At 57.5% G+C, this 15,000-nt stretch overlaps 6 protein-coding genes across 6 annotated transcripts in view; 3 read left to right on the top strand and 3 right to left on the bottom strand.

Annotated features, from left to right (window-relative positions):
- PTSG_10879 (uncharacterized protein) overlaps positions 1 to 2,744 on the top strand; it is a gene marked incomplete at both ends in the record, with an annotated part of 11,812 nt that extends 9,068 nt beyond the window's left edge. Inside the window, one exon of the mRNA XM_004988206.1 lies at positions 1 to 2,744. This exon is cut by the window's left edge and continues 130 nt beyond it. Within this exon, the coding sequence (XP_004988263.1) occupies positions 1 to 2,744 (2,744 nt within the window).
- A 358-nt stretch (positions 2,745 to 3,102) lies between these two features.
- PTSG_10878 (mbre TPR repeat protein) lies at positions 3,103 to 5,871 on the top strand (the record flags this gene model as incomplete). The annotated part of the gene is made up of 2 exons (XM_004988205.1): positions 3,103 to 3,491; positions 3,771 to 5,871. 2 exons carry the CDS (start codon positions 3,103 to 3,105, stop codon positions 5,869 to 5,871), a joined length of 2,490 nt encoding a protein of 829 aa, XP_004988262.1.
- A 249-nt stretch (positions 5,872 to 6,120) lies between these two features.
- Positions 6,121 to 7,203, top strand: PTSG_10877 (uncharacterized protein; the record flags this gene model as incomplete). The annotated part of the gene is made up of 1 exon (XM_004988204.1): positions 6,121 to 7,203. One exon carries the CDS (start codon positions 6,121 to 6,123, stop codon positions 7,201 to 7,203), a length of 1,083 nt encoding a protein of 360 aa, XP_004988261.1.
- Positions 7,204 to 7,256: 53 nt separating this feature from the next.
- PTSG_10876 (cytochrome P450 reductase) lies at positions 7,257 to 11,987 on the bottom strand. Its single transcript, XM_004988203.1, has 8 exons — positions 11,749 to 11,987; positions 10,471 to 11,446; positions 9,887 to 10,229; positions 9,110 to 9,273; positions 8,702 to 8,942; positions 8,434 to 8,525; positions 8,128 to 8,185; positions 7,257 to 7,877 (listed from the first exon to the last, which is right to left on the bottom strand). Exons 2-8 carry the CDS (start codon positions 11,433 to 11,435, stop codon positions 7,791 to 7,793), a joined length of 1,950 nt encoding a protein of 649 aa, XP_004988260.1. The 5' UTR covers positions 11,436 to 11,446; positions 11,749 to 11,987; the 3' UTR covers positions 7,257 to 7,790.
- Positions 11,988 to 12,033: 46 nt separating this feature from the next.
- Positions 12,034 to 13,730, bottom strand: PTSG_13113 (uncharacterized protein). The gene is made up of 2 exons (XM_004988202.1): positions 13,712 to 13,730; positions 12,034 to 13,566 (listed from the first exon to the last, which is right to left on the bottom strand). Exon 2 carries the CDS (start codon positions 13,494 to 13,496, stop codon positions 12,525 to 12,527), a length of 972 nt encoding a protein of 323 aa, XP_004988259.1. The 5' UTR covers positions 13,497 to 13,566; positions 13,712 to 13,730; the 3' UTR covers positions 12,034 to 12,524.
- The window catches only part of PTSG_13112 (uncharacterized protein), a 6,089-nt gene continuing 4,791 nt past the window's right edge, over positions 13,703 to 15,000 (bottom strand). Inside the window, exons 14-17 of the mRNA XM_004988201.1 lie at positions 14,972 to 15,000; positions 14,665 to 14,758; positions 14,281 to 14,356; positions 13,703 to 14,108 (exon numbers count right to left, since the gene is read on the bottom strand). The exon at positions 14,972 to 15,000 is cut by the window's right edge and continues 93 nt beyond it. Of these exons, the coding sequence (XP_004988258.1) occupies positions 14,006 to 14,108; positions 14,281 to 14,356; positions 14,665 to 14,758; positions 14,972 to 15,000 (302 nt within the window). The 3' untranslated portion in view covers positions 13,703 to 14,005. The remainder of the gene's footprint in view (positions 14,109 to 14,280; positions 14,357 to 14,664; positions 14,759 to 14,971) is intronic.

The following is a 15,000-nucleotide window of genomic DNA, read 5'->3' as shown; positions in this document are numbered from 1 at the left end:
GCATGGACGACGCTTTTGACAGGCTCGACAACGCAGAGACACAGCGCCTCCTGCACACGTTTGTGGATGTGTTCACGGCCGCTGTGCCGGCCTGCGGTAGCGATGGCGACCAGGATGGCGATGGTGCAAACACCTTGTCCGCTGCTGGTGCTGGTGCGACGCGTGCAAACGGCAGCGAAGAAGCGGTTGGTGACATCGGCGACATGCCTGCAGGCACCGCGGCTGCACCCGCATTTGGCGAGGATGAGGACGCAGAATCGTCAGTGCCGTTGCGGCAACGACTGATGGCGCTGCTGAAACAAAAACGCTCAGCGTTTGCATATGTTCAGCAGCTCATGACACTCGCTGTCGTGTCGGATGTGGTGCTCTCACCTTCGCCTTCCTCATCGTCAGCGTCATCTTCAGCATCGTCGTCGACCTTGCCTTCTTCGTCTATTTCTTCCAAGCACCCGTCCACATCATCAGCGACAACAGCACCACATCACCGCGACAGCAACTACACCAGCAACCACAACGCCAACGATAACAACGTCAACAACAACAGCGGTGACCCCATGCGTTGCATGCAGGCATTTCTGCGCGGATACGGCGATTTGGTGGACATGGAGACGGTTGCCGTGCATTTGAACAGGCGCCACTGGCGGCCATGCATCCACAGCCTGACGAATTTCATTTCGGACGCGAGCGAGCAGCGTGACGCCCTTGACCGCGTGGTCAAACAGATGCTGGACGACCAGGTCATCCCCGCCGCACGTGCCATGCTGGCGCAGGTGTCCACCCCAATCCTCCTCGAATTCCTCAAAGACCTGTGCGCCATTGACGTCCGGCGGTTTGTTCCGCTCTGCGTCGAGTCGTACCCGCGCATTCTGCCGCACAACGTCGAGGAGGCCCTCACCGCCAGTATTGATGACTCGCTCGCCCTCACGCGCACGTGGTACCGCTACCTGTCGTGCATTGTACAGGCGCCCGCCTTTGAAAACGCCATGACACGCGAGCGGCGCACGCTGCGAGAGTACCTCAACCTCTCTCTCGCCCTGTACTGTACCGACGAGGACAACAACAACAGCGCTGGACATGATGATGCTGCTGGGAACCGTGATGGTGATGCGAGTGTCGGTGATGCGAGTGAGCACGGCCAAAGCAGCAGCAGCAGCAGCAGCGGTGGCGCTGGCAGCGACAGCGTTGAGTGTGCTGGCGGCGCTCGTGTCCGCGAGTCCAATGCGTTCTGCTCGCACGTGATGGATTTCGACACAATGACGATGCGTGACCTGTCACAAGACGAAGAGGGCGTTGAGAGCAGCAGCGATCAGGGCGGTGATGGTGTCCGGGGCGGTGGCAGTGGTGATGGCTGCAAGTCCTCAACGCATGACTGGGATCGCACCAACAGCATCAGCAGGGAAGGTGGTAGCGATGTGCTGTTGCACGATGATGATGACGACGATGATGGTGGTGAAACTCAAACCAACAACAAGAAGCATGCGAGCTTGGAAGAGCTCGTGGCCATGTTTCCAGGTGAGTTGTCGCCTGAGCAGCGCGCGGCGTTGTTGCCTGCAAGCACCCCTGTCACCGCCGTGCTGTCACCGCGTGTGTGGCGCATCGTGAAACAGCAGTCATTCCTCGCGGCCGCGGGCTTTGACTTTGTCCGGGACCTGCTGTTGTGGTGCGGGTGTTGGGATGAGGCTCTACAGCTCACCCGTGACGATGACCCCACGCACGTGCGTGTGTTGCTGGCGCTGCAGCAGCAAAAGCGCGTTGTGCAGTGGCTTCGTCGTGGTGGCGACCTCGCACAGCTGTGGACGGAGTGGTGCTGCCTTCCGCCCCGCGCACGCTGGCCGGTGGAGGTGTTGTGCGCCCTCGTCGCGCGCGAGCGCGGTGTTGTTACTGCGCTCGAGATGCTGCTCGCTCTCCTGTCCTTCACAGAGCAGGCAGTACATGATGGCAGTGATGGCACTGCAGACGAAAGTGCCACTGCCGCAACAGCTACAGCCACTGAAACCAACACGCAAAACGGTGAGCCCGCTGCCACCTCGACATCGTTCGCATCATCACCATCACCATCATCGACAGCGGCAACGCTGGTGTCGTCATCAACGCCACCACCGTCCGGGTCTGCCCGCAATCGCTGTGATAGCGACATCCACCAACTGATTGGCGCCCGGTGTCGAGGTGCGTGGCGGCAGCAGATTCGCCATGAAGTGAGCGCGGCTGCGCCGGCACTGCTGACGCGTTGGCTGGCGGGACGCGACAAACTGCAGCGCGTGTTGGCGACGCAGCACATGGTGGCGACCGCTGTTGATGGACATCTTTGGACGCGCACCGCCGCCGTGATGCCGGCCCCACTCCAGCACCTCCTCAACCAGCAGCTGCTGCCACCGTCGTCGTCGTCGTCGTCATCGTCGTTATCGCCATCGCCAGCATCGTCGTCATTGCCATCGGCTGCACACGCGGGCATCGGCGGCGGTGCCAGTGGTAGCGGAGGTGGCGCGCGTGTTCGGGATGCGAGAACGGCACGACTGGTGCGCCGCCTTGGCCGTGAGCTTAACGCCGTGTCCAGCAGCACAACGCCACCGCCGTTCGGGCCGAGACTGGAATACCCGCTGCTGCACTGGGGTGTCAGCGTGCCTGCAAGCAAGATGGTCCCCGATGGCAACCCTTCATCCACCGTGTACGAGCAAGGCGTGCTGCTATCCCGCAACGGCGATGTTATTCCCAAAGTCATCCTCCCGCCGCAGGACACGTTGTAGCTTTGTGTGTGTGTGTGTGTGTGTCTGTGTCTGTGTCTGTGTCTGTGTGTGTGTGTGTCTGTGTCTGTGTGTGTGTCTGTGTGTCTGTGTGTCTGTGTGTCTGTGTGTGTGTGTGTGTGTGTGTATGTGTGGAGAGGCTTTGCCGGTACCTTAGAATCGTTGTTGCATTAGCAGTCCAAGTCATGTCACATCATTTTCACATCAATCCTGTAGAGCGTGTTCATGTGTGAGATGTGACAATGTGTGACATAGTAGACATCCTCCCATACCACGCCAGACGCAACACAAAATCACCAGGGCATGTCATACGCCCGAGTCAGTATTGCAACCATCTTGCAGCCCGCGACTACCAACCACTATGGCCGACGACAACGAGCAACGGCTCACGGATGGCGTGTCCGTGGACGCGATCAAGGCCTTCCTTGCAGACCTGAAGCGCCAGTTCCCCGACACGCACAATGAGATGACGACGGCGGATGCCTGCAAGCAGCTTGTGGTTCCCCGAACACACGGCGCCAGCTGCGCCTACGTTGATCTGTTGCGAAAGCAGTCGCCTGAAAGTGTCGGCAAGGCCACCGTGTTTGTGTCGCACGCATGGCGGTACAAGATCGCAGACGTGCTCAATGTCTTGCTCGAGTTTGCAGAGGAGCAAGCAACGAAGGACGACAGCAAGCCGGTGTTCTTCTGGTTTGACCTCTTCATGAACAACCAAAACGCCAACGTCACGGCCAACCTCCCACAAGAGTGGTGTGTGTGTGTGTGTGTGTGTGTGTGTGTGTGTGTGTGTGTGTGTGTGTGTGTGTGTGTGTGTGTGTGTGTGTGTGTGTGTGTGTGTGTGTGTGTGTGTGTTGTGTGTGTGTGTGTGTGTTTGTGTGTGTGTGTGTGTGTGTGTGTGTCTGTGGATGTGTGCAACTGTGTGTGCTTGGTACCTCTGCACCTCCCCATTTCTTGGACACACCCACCCCTTACACGCTGCCTCTCCCACCTCCCTCCACACCACAACACCCTCCCCCACCACACCCGCAGGTGGAGCACGACGTTCAAGGAGTCGATTGCCAACATTGGACGCGTGCTGCTGGTGCTCATGCCGTGGCAAGACCCTGTTCCCTTGACACGCGCGTGGTGTTTGTGGGAGATCTTCTGTGGCATCAGCAACGAGGGCACTGAGGTCGACATCCGTCTGCCCAACAGCGAGCAACAGGCACTGGAAGGCGCCATCTGTGAGAACTACAAAGCTGTCACTGACACGCTAGTGCGCGTGCAAGCGGAGCGAGCAGAAGCATTCAACCCACACGACAAGGACATGATCTTCAATGCGATTGAGTCATGGGCTGGCGGCTTTGGCGCAGTCAACCAGGCCGTCAAGGACCAGCTGCGCGCGTGGTGCTTGGACAACGCGGAGGCTGCGGTGGAGGGCATGCAGGCGCGAGGTGAAGATGACACAGAGGTGTTCGCGGCGCTGTGCAGCCAAGTTGGACTGGTGCTGCGAGAGTTCGGTGAGCACAACAAGGCCAGAGAGTACTTTGAGAAGGCAAAGGCAATCTACGTGGAGACGCTGGGGGAGAAGCACCCGAGCACGGCCGACGCGTACATCAACCTCGGCCTCACCTACGACGACAAGGGTGACTTTGACCAGGCAATAGACTTGTACCAAAAGGCGAAGCAGATCCAGGCAGAGACGTTGGGAAACAACCATCCAGGCACGGCGGCAGTCTGCAGCAGCCTTGGCAACGCATACTACGCCAAGGGCAAGTACGACAAGGCAATCGCATACTACCAGGAGGACCTTGCCATCACGTCGGAAGCGCTGGGAGAGAAACACCCGAGCGCAGCGCAGACCTACAGTAACATCGGCAACGTGTATTACGCACAGGGCGAATATGACAGCGCGATCAAGCAATACGAGAAGGCGATGGAAATCAACTTAGAGGCGCTGGGAGAGAAGCATCCGGGCACAGCCAACACCCACAACAACATCGGCAACGTGTACTTTGGCAAGGGGGAGTACGACAGGGCAATTGAGCATTTCGAGAAGGCGAGGAAGGTGTACGTGGAGACGTTGGGAGAGAAGCATCCGACCACAGCCATTGCATACAAGGGTATCGGGAATGCACTCTCCAGCAAGGGCGAGCATGACACGGCGATTGAGTACTACGCAGCAGCGAAAGCGATTCGGTTGGAAACGCTGGGTCCAACGCACCCGGATACTGCCGAGTCGTTCAGCGATTTCGGCAACGCCCACAGCGAGATTGGCGAGTACGGGGTGGCCATTGACCACCTGGAGGCAGCAAAGGAGATTCACCTGCAGACGCTGGGCGAGGAGCACCCAACCACCGCATACACCTTCAACAACCTCGCCGCCGCATATGATGACATGGGCGAGTACAGTAAGGCCATGAAGTACTACGAGAGGGCAAGGGCGATCAAGGCGGCGGTGCTGGGGGAGAAGCACTCCAGCATGGCAAGCACGTGTACGGGTCTGGGCAACTTATACAGCAAGATGGGCAAGCATGCCGAGGCGATTCAGTGCTTCGAGAAGGCGAAGGAGATCCAGGTAGCGACTTTGGGGGAGGTGCATCCGACCACAGCCCTGACACTCGAGAGCATTGGCGCGGAGTTTGCGGAGCAAGGCCGCATGGACCGGGCCCGCGTGTTCTTTGAGCAAGCGCTTGATGCCTTCACGGCTACGCTTGGCCCAGACCATCCACACACGCGCGCGGCTGAAGAAGAACTGCGGCAGGCGAGAAGAGGAAACGGTGCGCATGACTGGGGCGAAGAAGATGAAGTGCGCCAGCACCGTGGGCTGCAGCAGCCTGCCCAGTCCATGGCTGGATGGCTGCAGAAGCGAAGGCGGTGGCGAGGATCCTTTCACGCTTGTTGGGTCTTCCTTGAGGCAGGCACCCACTTGGTGTACAGCAAAGGCCCAGAAGAGACGGCTCGGCAGCGACGCATACCGCTGTCAACCGTGCGCTCCGCTGAGCTGGCTCGCGACGGAAAGGACCTGCGTGTTGCCTGTCGCGGGCGAACCTTCGTGTTTCGCCAGCACGAGTGCTCAAACGCGGCGCTTACAGATTGGTGCTCTGCCATTCAGGCCGCACTCAGCTCCAACCCCAATCAGACTGTATAACCCGTGTGTGTGTGTTGTTCATGTGTGTGCATCTGTGCATTGTGTGTGTGTGTGTGTGTGTGTGTGTTGTGTGTGGCCAATCCTTTCCTCAACCTTAACAATCACGACATCAAACAAGAGCGCTCGTTTTGAAATGACGTCATCATGTCACATCTCAGAAACTCCCCTCAACTTTTGATCTTCACACTCCCGCCCATGTCCACATCCCACAGACCTGGAGACATGTCACAAGCCAGTCGTTCACAAGCGATGGAGGACGTATGTAGGAACGACGGCCCAACCTACAAGGCCTTGATGCCATACATGAAGTTGTATCGGCCCACGGACCTGCTGCTGGCTGATGTCGAGGATTTGGTGGCACCTTTGCCAGAGCGCCTGCAGAGGCTTGCGGCCAGCTTCTTCACGCGCCACGCAGGTGCAGGTCATGTGGGAGTGGCGGATGACGACGGCGATGAGTACATGCGCAGTGGCCCCACAACCGCGACAGAAGCAGATTCTGCGGAAGTCGTTTCACCCACGTCTACGCTCAAGGCCTGGGGAACACTCGACTTGTCTGGGCGCTACACATCCTCCCGTTTCCACATCGCGCAGCTGCCGCCGGTTTCTTCTCTGCCGGAGGACGTGCGAACCAAGTGGATTGACGACATCCCAGACAACAGCGTCATGTGCCTGAATCTGGCGTTCTGCAACCTCCGTGACGAAGACATCAAGCACGTCACATCGACAGTGCAGCTGCTGGCTGATCACAAGAAGATTTACGACCGCACGGGCCTGATTGTGGTGCTTCGAGGGTCTCGGTTCTACCGCAACTTCGCTGACCTCGAGAAGCTGCTGCAAGTGTGCGAGCTGGTGGACATCTGCCTCACGCCCATGGCTTCCGTCGACAACCGCGACAACAACTTTTTGGGCTTGTTCAAGCGCGGCTTGCTTCACAAGCTGCACTTTGTCGAAGGGCGCCACAACATCGACACAGCCGTGCATAACCTGTTTGGCTCAGACCCTGAGCCTGCCGGTGCCAACACCATCCTCGCCGACATATGCTCTGAGGTGGCTTTGGTGGCGGATGCTTACAACGCCTTCAACAACCCGCCACTGCATGAAAGGACGACGACGAGACTGTGGCAGAAGGACCTGCGCCAGAGGCTGATGGAGGTGCGCCGCAAGGCTGATGCGGTTCGCGCGCAAGAAGCAATGGTGCAGGTTCGCGTCCAAGTTGCCGCTGGAAGTGTTGGTGAGGAGACCCCTTCCCTCGGCTGTCACCACGCTGCTCTCATCTTCATTCTCGGCGCTGCAACGGGAGCGCTTGCAGCAGCTGCACTACTTCGCAGATGAGTCAAGCGTTGGCAGTGGTGTCTGTCTCATTGCCCTCTGTGTGCACGCAATACCTCATTCGCTCCGTCATGTCCTGATTCCTCTCTCTTTCGCGTTGTCGCAGAAGTTTGCTGTGCTCTCGCACCCGTGCGCATCTGCCTCGCTTGGCGCGTCTCATCTCTCTTTGCGTCATGGCTGCTGTTTTTGATCCGAAACAAGCGACCATAAACGACCACATGAAGCAATCGAACATGGGAGCATGCATGTACGGGGGAGCAGGGCATGCATGTATGGGGACACGCATGGACACTGCCGCAACATCATCAGAGAGGAGCCTTGCCACATCAACAAGACAAAAGCGAATGGGTAATGTAATCACAACTAGGAGCTATAAAGCAGAAGAAGAGGGAGGAGGTGCAGGAGGAGGAGAAAGTGCATATGCAAAGTAATGCGAGGCAGAAGCAGGAGCGATAACAATGAAAGGAAGAAAAGAGGTGTCAGACTTTCGAGTCCGAAAGCAACACGGGTTGGTGCAACAGGCCACCCGACCTCAAAGTTATTGAGGGCAGAGGGCGGAGGGGGAGAAGGGGAGGGGTTCAAGAGTGTGTTTACGACCAGACGTCTTGTTGGAAGCGACGCTGCTGCGCCATTGTCTTGAGCTGCGTCTCCGCATCCTGCGTGCTCAGGTTTGTCTCCTGTGTGCAGGGCAACGTGTATGGGGTTGACATTGGTAAGCACAAGTCGATCAACGAGAGGTGGTGAAAAGAGAGAGTGTGTGTGTATGTGTGCTGTTTTTGTGTGCATGTGCATGTGCATGTGTGTGTGTGTGTTGCTGACAAGAGCATCATGCGTGTGCTGTTTGTGTGCTGTGTGTGCATATGCATGTGCATGTGTGTGTGTTGCTGACAAGAGCATCATGCGTGTGCTGTTTGTCGTGGTTCGTACCGCCTTGATAATCTCGACGAGGGCGCGGTGCACGTCACGGGCCATGTGTTTCGCATCGCTGTTCAAGACAACAAGTGACAACAGGAAAACACGGTGGTGGAGAGGTCGTGGTGAGGTTTGGTGAGCAGAAACAAACTCGCAAGACGCAGCGTCAGGCAAAATGCACGAAGTGCAAGCGAACGACACACACACACACACACACACACACACACACACACCCACACCCACACCCACACCCACACACACACAGTATCACATGGTGTGCGTTTGTATGCACGCCATCAACAGCAACAACACGCAACGCACCCGCAGACGTAAATGTGGGCACCGGCGTCAATCATCTTCCAGATGGTCTTGGCGTTGTTCTTCATCAGGTGCTGCACATACACCTTGTGTTGCTGTTGGATGGTGGGTATGTGTGTGTGGAGGAATCGTTTGGGTGATGCGTGAGAACGAGGGAGGGAGGGTCGGCACACAGGTCAGACAAAGGCCAGGCACATGCGCATACGCACACAACAACAGCAACAGCAACAACAACAGCAGCAACAACCACAACATCCCTGCAGCAACTGACCTGGTCACGGGAGAATGCCGAGTGGAGTTCGGACAGGACGCCCGATTCCAAAAACTCCTCCAGCTCCTCCCTGTACATGTAGTGCTTGTGCTCGTGCTGGCAGCCAAAGAACAGCAGCGCATCGCCAAGCGTCTTCCCCTTGGCCTTGAGGGCCTCTCGCTCCTGCAGAAACCCGCGGAAGGGCGCAACGCCCGTGCCGGGGCCAATCATGATGATCGGGATGCGGGATTTGGACGGCAGCCTGTGGTTAGGAATAGGAAAGGGGGGGGGGGCGGTATATGTTGACGGTTTTGGGAAGGTGAGAGGAAGGAAGGGGAGACGTTGGTGTAAGTTTGGGTCACGCGCGCTGCATGCACGACGGTGAGGGCGACAGGTTGTACACACACACACACACACACACGCACGCACCTGAAGGTTGATCGCCTGACAAAGACGGGGACCTTCTCATCAATGAGGTTGACATGACAGCACCTTGGCTGGAGCCGCGGCAGGAGCTCAATGAGGTGGTCGGCGGGGACGTCGACAGACTTGAAGCCTGCACACAGCAATTCGGGAACAAACCAAACGGTGAGCTGAGCGACACGATGGCAAAAGCGACAACAGAAGTATGCTGGGTAAGGGATCCGGCGGAAGAGAGTAGGGAAGGAAGCAAATGGAAGGAATGAAAGGGACGGGCAGCGTGACGAGGAAGCACGATGACACACATAACGGAGCCATCACAACGAGCACCGTCACTGCAACCAAAGTGTAGCTGGGCTGATTGTGCCCACTGCACAGCTCACAGCTCACTGTGATGTGAGCAACAGTGGACACTGAAAGAGCCGAGCCAAGAAGAAAACAACAACGCGTGTTGGTTTGCGCAACACTATGACCCCCAAGGAAACTGCACATGTACACAGCAGCGGGGGAATAGGGAGCTGTTGCGACAAAGGATGGAGAGGGGGAGGCAAGTGGGGCAAGCGGAGAAGCAGGGCAAGCGGAGAAGCGACACAACAGCACAAACAAGATACACAAGACGGCGAGTGCGGGCGTACAAGTGTACGGACGTGCGAGTCTATCGACTTAACCTTCATCATCACCATCCACGCAGTCGTGCCAACACATACAATACCACCCACACTACCACAGTTGCCAAGCAAGCAAAAGAGCTGTTGCGGTGGTGGTTGCTGTTCTCTGTCGATTCACCTCGAGGACGGTGCGGAGGTCGTCGTGGATGTACTTGACAAACTCTTGTCGGCCCTCCTTCGTCACCAGGTGGTGCAGTCGGCTCTTCTCCTCCTCATCCTGCGCATACTGCACAAGCTCCTGGATGATGTTGTGCCCGGGCAGCGCGCAGATGTCCACGTAGTGGGTTAGCGCCGTGCGGAATGTGCACGCGCATGGGAACGGCGTCTGCTTCTTTGCGTACTCGTCCGTGGCCTTGAGGTACAGCAGCTCGTCAAGCTCAATGCCGAGGCGCGCAGCCAACGCCTCCACCAGCGACGGGTTGTTCTTCGGATACACCGCCACGTGGTCGCCAGCCGTGTACCTGCGCAAATGAAGGGGAGGGGGAGGTTAGATGGGTTGGAGTTGGTGAGACACAGGCGTGTACGTGTGCACAAATGCGCATGTGCACACACAAGTGCACACACACACACAAACACACACAAGCATGCGCGCGCACACACAGACACAGACACACAGACACAGACACACACAAGCATACGCACACACACAAGCATACGCACACACACAAGCATACGCACACACACACACAAGCTCTCACTTACTTGAGGGAGGAGCCCGCAATGTCGAGTTCGATGTGGAGGCAGGAGCGGTCGTCATCGTCGTACAGTTCCCGACGCTCGCGCACCTGCGCAACAAAGGGGTTCTTCTGCGTAAAGGGGCGCTTCTGCTTGGTAAATGACCCAAAAAAGTGTGGCTCGCCCGTGAAGATTTTGTCCTTGTTGATGAGGTCGGGCCTGAGCTCGTACTGGCGGAAGCTAATCTCGCTGTCTGTCGGGTCCTTGCCAAAGAGGGCGCACACCTCGGGCCACAGCTGCTCCTTCCAGTTGACAAAGTCTTCCTCCATGTTGGCGTCGTCGTCGCCGAGGCCAAGGTCAGTGATGCGCTGCCCGCCGAGCTTGTCCAGCATCTTGTCCACAAACATGCCCATGGCGTTGAAGTGGTCGTACGTCTTGTTGCCCAGCCCAAACACGCCAAACTTGAGGCCCGTCAGGTCAAAGTCGTCGCCGCTCTCCTCCTTGTCCTTGAGGAAGTTGTAAAACTCCAGCGCGTTGTCCGTGGGCTCGCCCTCGCCGTACGTGGCCACGCAAAAGAGGAGCACCGTGTTCTCCTGCTCCTTGGCCACGGTCTGCAGGCACTCCATGTCGTAGTCCTGGATGTCCGCCACCAGCGGGGTGATGCCAAACCGCTTGGCCTCGCGCGCCAGCCGCAGCGAGAAGTCCTCCGCGGTGCCCGTCTGCGAGCCATAGAAGATGGCCACCTGCGCCCCCGTGGCCTTGAGCTTGGCCAGGAAGTCGCTGTCGTCGATGCCGCTCGGGCTCTGTGGGATGCCCACGCTCATGGCACCGCCGCCGCTGCCGTTGGCTGCGCCGGAAGGGCCACCCATGGTCACGGTCGAGGCACGCTTGCTGTGCTGCGCGTCTTCGCTCAGGAACTTGGTGTACACAAAGTACGCGACGGCCACAGCCGCGCCCGCTAGCACGGCCATGTCAAGGCTATCCAGCTCCATGGCTCTTGTTGCTGCGTGCATCGTGAACGTGTGAGTGTGAGCGAGTGTGCGTGTGTGTGTGTACGAGGGAGAGTGTAAGTGTGTGTGAGCGAGTGAGCGTGCGTGAGTGTGTGTGTGCGTGTGTCAGAGACGAGAGGCTTGTGTGCTTGTGTGAGAGTGATGTCGTCTGCGTGGAAAATGATGGCTGTGTCAGGGGACAGCAGCAGCAAAAACGTTGTGGTGCGGATGGGGCTTCTTGTGTTGCCACGATGCAACCTCCATTGTTGCACCAAACTGAACACGGACGAAACATGTGGTAACGCTCGCCTCTCACCTTGTGTGTGTGTGTGTGTGTGCGCGGTTGATGCTCGGCCGGGATGCTGATGAAGGGCGTCGTGTGTGTTGTGCAAGATGGAGAAAGGGGGTTCGAGGAGTGAGAGAGACAGAGAGAGAGACCAGGCGTTGTTGGGGGGGAGTGTGATGGCTGCTCGTTGTTGATTGGCGTTGTGGTGGTTGTGGTGGTGTGTGCTTGGACACGCAACGTTCCACGTGTGGGTGTGTGTGCTTCTTGAATGCGCTTTGTGTGCGGTGATGCAAGGTACGGGCCCAAGTGCACAAGTAGCCAAAAAACAATTTTAATTTTGCATCACGCCAAAACTGTGCAGTTTATGGTGTCGGTAACGCAAGGCGGAGATGGCTGCCCTCTTCTGCTGCTTGCATGCATCGTGGAACGCCTGAACGAGGTGGTGGTGGAGTTGGGAAGATACACACACACACACACACACACGCACACGCACATGGCATGCAGGGAGCACTGGTGACATAAAGGGGTTGAACAAGAAGGGTCCAGGAAAGTGTTGCCTCCTGTAATGTAACGAAACGACGGCGGACGGAGAAAGAACTCAAGAAGGAAGGAAGACTCAGCGGAGGATTGGAGGAGATTGGGAGGTGGGGCAAGGTAAACGAACAAAAGGTGCACACACAAACACAGACACAGACACACACACACACACACACACACACACACACACACACTCAAACAGACACACACACACACTCAAACACACACAAACAATCGGACATGCAATGTTTCCCTCAGTGAACCAGCGCTCACGCCATGCCGCCATAGACAGAGCTGTCACAGTCTGGGTTCAAGAGCGGGCAGTAGCGGCAAAAGTCCTGGACACACATGTGCTTGCGCTCGTTGTACACCTGGTCCACACAGCACTCGATAAAGCCGGAGAATGCCGGATACAGCCTGTTGCCGCAGCAGGCAACGTTCAGCTCCGTGTTCACGTAGTCAGTGCCACAGCACACGTGGTTGTCCCGCTCCGTGTAGACGGCATATGAGCCGCTGTTCGAGTTACCGCAGCACACCTGCGTCGTCGTGTTGTACGTCTGGTCACCGCAGCACGCAGCTGTGGCCGTGTCGGTCACAGCCACGACCCCGCTACTGCAGCAGATGCTGGTGGTTGGATCGTAAATCTCAGAGCCGGTCGGCGTCTCGCAGCAAGCCAGCGTCTCGTTGAACGGATCATAGGTGCGGAACGCTGTGCGGCAGCACAGGCGGGCAGTGCCAGCCGCCGGCGAAGCCAAAACGTTGCCGGCACAGCACTGCTGCGAGGTTGTGTTGTACAGCTGGTTTTCGCCAGTCACCAGGTTGTGGCAGCAAGCAAACTCTTGGTCAAACGTGGAGAGCGTCGTGCCGTCCGCACAGCACACGCTGACGAGGGAGTCGTACGTCTGCACGCCGCGGCAGCAGCGCACCGGATCAAAGGGCGACTCGGGGACAATCGGGTTGCCGCCACAGCACTGGTCATCCGGCACCCACTCCGTGCCGCAGCAGCGGTATGGCTCGGCGTTGGGCAGGTTCCGGTTGTGCACGACGCCGTTGCAGCAGGCTTGCTCCGGCGGGTAAAACACGGCGTTGCCGCACGGCAGCGCGCCGTTGGCCTCGTACAGGCGGTACGTACACTGCGCGTTCTGCGCGCTCGCCAGTCCCGACGAGATCAGCACCAGCGCCACCACCAGTCCAAGGCCATAAACGGCGGCAGCAGAACAAGACCCAACAAAACGCGCCATTGTCGTCGTCGTCGTCGTCGTCGTCGTCGTTGTTCTTGTACTCTTCTAGGCGTTCTGGCTCAAGTGTTGCCTTGAAAGAGAGGGAGGAAGGAAACAATGTGAGAGACTGAGAGCAATACAGTCAAGAAAGCGAGACAAGTCTTTTGTGTGAAGAGCTAAATGCGCCTCAACTCTGCGTGCGTGTGCGTGTGCTGTCGATCGGCTTGCTTGCTTACTTGCTTGTATTGGTTGCAGTGGCCACAAAATGGCTGCCAGGAAGGGGGTGTGGCACCATCGAAAATTGACGGAAATTGCCCCAGAAATTACATGCAGGCATTTTATGCTGTTCTTTACGAGTGGTGGTGGCAGTCGTTGTGCTGCTTGCGTGCAAACGCATGATGTGATGACACTCGCATCAAGCTCGCATCAAGCAGGCAAGGCAAGCACATTGATGGAGGAGGGGGAGGGGAAGTTGATGCAGGGGTAAGGACACTCAGTGCAAGCAGGAGTGCAGTTGTTGCTGCTGCTTTTTACTTGGTGGCCATGCGGGTGTATGTGCGCGAGACCTCTGCTGCCTCCACCACGTTTGGTCGAGCGCCACGCACACGCGCATCCCCAACCGGTACACCACGCCTGCACAATAAAATATGTGCACGTGAGCGTGCGTGAGCGTGCGTGAGCGTGCGTGAGCTGCGGCGGGAGAACCACGAGCCCCTGAAACACCGAAAGACAACATGCACCACAGCAAAGGCGAGGGCGAAAAGGCACTCATGCACTGCATGCATGCAAGCAAGCAAGCGCGTACAGTGGAGCGCTGGTCTTGTTGTTGACGATGAGCAGGGTGTTGTTTGCATCCAGAACTTCCTCGTTGACAGAAATGCCTGAAATGATTTGGAGTGCGAGGGGGCGGGGGAGTAGGGGAAGTAGGGGAAGTAGCACAAAAGAATACAGTGCAAAAGTGCAAAGGGAGTGAGTGAGTGCGCATGGGGAGTTGTGTGTGTGTGGCATTGCGTGCATCATGCACATCCCGTGTGGTGAAGAAGTCACCACATGTTCACACACACGCACACACGCACACACACACACACACACACACACAACCACACACACACACAACCACACACACAGAACACAACCACACACACAAAACAAAACGAAACAAAACAAAATGTGTGCTCGTCCTGCTCACCGTCGAGGTATTGCTTGAGAATGGTCCGAAGCTCCACGTTCTCCTCCTCCAACTGCGACACCTCCCGCTCAAACGCAAATCTGTCAAGCAGCACCTGCAGCAGTGGGAATTGGATACAGGAGGTTGACGGGTTGGTCGTGAGCGGGAGTGTGGGTATCAACGGTGAGCGGGGAGAAGAGAACACGACAAGGATGTCTTGCACGGTCACGGTACAACACACACGCTTGTACACGCCACGCCAATCACGTGTACGTACACCGACACATTCTGCGCACACAAGCACGCACATCATGCACACGCATGGCACCTTGTTGTATCGCTTCCAGAAGTGGTGGA

Source organism: Salpingoeca rosetta (genome assembly GCF_000188695.1).
Source record: "Salpingoeca rosetta unplaced genomic scaffold supercont1.37, whole genome shotgun sequence".
NCBI classification, from domain to species: Eukaryota; class Choanoflagellata; order Craspedida; family Salpingoecidae; genus Salpingoeca; species Salpingoeca rosetta.
Note: the sequence above shows the minus strand (reverse complement) of the source record. Positions and strands in the feature narration are given on the sequence as shown.